At 50.5% G+C, this 3,550-nt stretch overlaps 1 protein-coding gene across 1 annotated transcript in view; it reads left to right on the top strand.

Moving 5' to 3' along the window:
- Nucleotides 1-957: 957 nt before the first annotated feature.
- RACGAP1 (Rac GTPase activating protein 1) overlaps nt 958-3,550 on the top strand; it is a 6,707-nt gene continuing 4,114 nt past the window's right edge. The window contains exons 1-5 of the mRNA XM_008630948.2: nt 958-1,071; nt 1,644-1,846; nt 2,187-2,323; nt 2,524-2,593; nt 2,809-2,862. Coding sequence (XP_008629170.1) covers nt 987-1,071; nt 1,644-1,846; nt 2,187-2,323; nt 2,524-2,593; nt 2,809-2,862 — 549 coding nt within the window. The 5' untranslated portion in view covers nt 958-986. The remainder of the gene's footprint in view (nt 1,072-1,643; nt 1,847-2,186; nt 2,324-2,523; nt 2,594-2,808; nt 2,863-3,550) is intronic.

Genomic DNA, 3,550 nt, shown 5'->3' with positions numbered 1-3,550 from the left:
TTCGCCCGGCTCGGAGGGCGCTGTGCGGGCTGGGCTGGTCCCTGCGGCCTCCCGGCCTCGGGGGTCGCGGAGGGCGAGGGGATGGTGATGCTGGTGCTGGTTTATAAGGCACCGAGCTGAGCGTGCCCCGTGGTGTGAGTTCGCGCTGCAAGGGCAGAGCTCTTCCGCACCTCGTGGTCCACCTAATACAGAAAGTATCGAGGTGTCGGAGTGAAGTCCGTACCTGTGAATCAGGTACCCCAAAGCCTTCTGTGCTGGCGTGTTGTGTTCTCTCCTGGCACCTCTTCCATGCCTTCCAGCACCAGCTCGTTTCCCAGCCCCGGCTGCCCTGCCTGCCCCAGCCACCTCTTGCATTGGTGAAGTCATTTCTGTCTTGCTGAGCTGGAGACTTTCCCCTCCGCTGCCTCTGTTTATGCCGTTGTTGCTGCTGTTTGAGAGAAATGTGCTGACTGGTTGAATTTTAACAGCTATTTGCAGGAGGAGCTGTAACTTAAAATGCAGCTAAATTTAAAACTGTATTAAAATTCCCCGGAGTGTTGCTCCTATTTTTATCTTACAAAGTGCTGAAAACTTGCAGGTTTTTAGTGGCCTATATAGTACCAAGTTATTTGTAGATAGGGCATGGGCTGTGTTCTCTATCCTTTCTGAAGGGGAGGACTTGGGATCCCTCATCTTGCCTCGGGTTCTGAGCCTCTGTGCTTTGCTGGAGGATAGTGGAAGTACTAAGGTGGGCAGATCTGCCTCTCTGCAAGGCTGTGTTATCCATAAACTGTGGAGGGCTGTGGATTTTCATTCCCTGTGGAAAAAAAGTGGATGCACATATCTCCATAAAACATGAGTTTTGTTCGTGCAGCTTCTCCAACTCGCCTGAAAGCCTTACAACCAGTAGCTCTGAGGCTGGTTCTCTTTTCTTTGGGCTGGTTTCTGTTGGGAGGTGGGAGGGAAGGGCAGGGCTCCTTGTTCAGCTGTGGTTTTTTGGCAGGGGGATGGAGACTGCCATGGTGAACCTGCGGGGTCTGTACGAGCAGCTCACGCGCCAGGCCGAGCTTCTGAGCGAAGGAAACGAATGCCGTGAGTTCTGTCTCTGAGGTGTTCCTGAAGGATGTGCTGAAGATGCTAAAACCAGTCCAGTCTGGGTTTTTCCTTTATTGAAAAACATGAAGTCCTGGCTGGATTTCTGTGCAGGGCCACGTCCTGCTTGTAGCAAACTGGCTTCGTGCAACGTCTCGTGTTCCAGCTCTTCTGCCTGGTGCTGAGAGGGAGGGCTTGCTCTGAAAAATGGAAGAGCTCATGGACATCTCTTGTGTGGGTGGGTTGGCCCAAGGGCTGGGTTCTCCACGCCTCAACTGGGAGCAGATTGTGGAGGTTCAGGTTGCGCACCAAGAGGAATTTCTTCATGGAAAGGGTGGTCAGGCATTGGAAGGTGCTGAACCAAGGGAGGTTTGGAGTACCAAGGAACATCCCTGGATGTGGCACTCAGTGCTCTGGGCTGGGTGACAAGGTGGGGATCGGGCACAGCTTGGACTCGATGATCTTGGAGGTCTTTTCCAAGCTCAGGAATCCTGGGATTCTGTGTGAGCAGATAGCTGCTGCCAGCTGCTCCTCTCCTTGCCCCGCTAAGGCTTCGTGTGCTCTCTCCCCAGAGTTTATTCAGTTAGCGAAGAACTTTGAGGAGTATCGGAGGAAATGGCAGAAAACGGAGCAGGAGCTCGGCAGGTACAAAGATCTCCTCATGAAGACAGAAGCCGAGCGCAGCGCCCTGGACGTGAAGCTGAAACATGCCCGCAATCAGGTGGATGTGGAGATCAAACGGAGGCAAAAAGCCGAAGTGGACTGTGAGAAGCTGGTGAGTAATTCCTGTGTTACCCATCAGCTCCTGAGAGCGTGGAGTCAAGGTGATTCAACTGCATTGATCAGTGGCAAATAAGGACTGGCACTCATGGGAAGGAAAAAAGGGAAAAAAAAAAAGCAAGGAATTGGCTTGGCTCCTCGGAGCAGCTTTCTGCTTTGATCTGGGAGAGGAGATTGGCTGCTGGGGGAGCTGAGCTGCCATTACCTGCCTGCAGCCATTAGCAGTCCATTGACACAAGTTCTGAGAGCTTATCTCTGGTATCTCGAGCACTTGGTCGGGTCTCACAGTAATTAAACACAGTGTATCCAGCTGCTGATGTTATCTGTGTTCACAGGAGAGGCAAATCCAGCTGATTCGGGAGCTGCTCATGTGTGATGCCTCCGGCAGCATCCAGCTCAGCGAGGAGCAGAAGTCTGTCCTTGCCTTCCTGAACAGGCCACAGGCTTCTGTGGGAGGTTCAGGTAACAAAAGGTAGGGAAACAGCATTTTATCTGAGGTGTCAGGCATCAATCCAGCTGTCAGCCTCCGTGACACATTCCGCACCCGTGTCAACAGTTTTCCTTTTTGTTCCACTTTAAAATCCGGTTCTTCTGAGTCAGTGAGATTGTTCTGGAACTGTGACTGACTGAAAGCCAAACTGATACAAGCTTCTTCTAATTTTTGTTTTTTAGGCTGTCTACAATAGATGAATCTGGCTCAATTCTGTCAGACATCAGCTTTGACAAGACCGATGACTCACTGGTAATGTAACTCCACGTTCTGAAGTTCTCCTCCCCTGTAAAGCCCGAGGGGAGGGGGTTGATCTCCAGAGACCCTTTGTGTTTAGATTACTGGGGTATTAAACTGGCTGAGCTGATTTGCATTTCCCGGGTGTACTATTGGCTAAAACTTGATGAAAACACTGGCCAGGGGCTGTGTGGCATTTGCCATTAACCAGTGCTGTGTATTTCCCTCAGGACTGGGATTCCTCGGTGGTGAAAGCTGTCAGGCTGAAGAGGAGAGAGAAGCGGGTACGTGGTTCAATTTTTCCCCGTCACATTGTTCGTCCTGGCTGCCACAGTGCCACCATCTGTCACCTCACAGCCACCTGTAGTGACCTCTGAGCCACCTACACAGTCAGACCTCACATGGATGTGCTCCTGCTGTGGGGGTTTAGATTGAAATTTAGGTCTGATGTCATTGTTCGTCTGCTGAAAATGAGTGGAGTTTCTGTATATCCTGTGCCGTTACAGTCTGGGATTTGCAAGAAAACACTTGGAGATTATTAACAGCTCCCAGATTAGGGGGAAATGGTGTAGGAAGTTTACATTTTTCTATTCTGTAAAAGAGCTTGTGGTTGTTCTGCTTTAATCTGCAGAAGATACAGGTGGGAAGAGCCTAAAACCAGCACCTAGTAGAGCTGGGAAGAGTCTGGGACTTGCTTAGTCGCTGGTTTTTGTGTGTGTAGTTTGTGGGTTCGTTGGGGCTTTTTTGTCCTCCATTCTTAAGTTGGGTTTCTTTGTTTTCTGAACTGAATTATAAAGCTGGCCAGGAAAATTATCTCAAAGAGATTGAGGTTCCCTAATTCTTCCTGGCACCTCCAAGGTTGCCATGAAGCAGAGGTACCACTGAAGGACTTGTCTGCACTCACCACAGAAGCATGAAGTGCTCAGTCCTTCTAATTATCCTGGACCAGTGTCATGCCAAGTTAGCAGCATT

The sequence above is a fragment of the Corvus brachyrhynchos genome, unplaced genomic scaffold (genome assembly GCF_000691975.1).
Source record: "Corvus brachyrhynchos isolate BGI_N302 unplaced genomic scaffold, ASM69197v1 scaffold933, whole genome shotgun sequence".
NCBI lineage: Eukaryota > Metazoa > Chordata > Aves > Passeriformes > Corvidae > Corvus > Corvus brachyrhynchos.
This window is presented reverse-complemented; position numbering and strand designations above follow the sequence as displayed.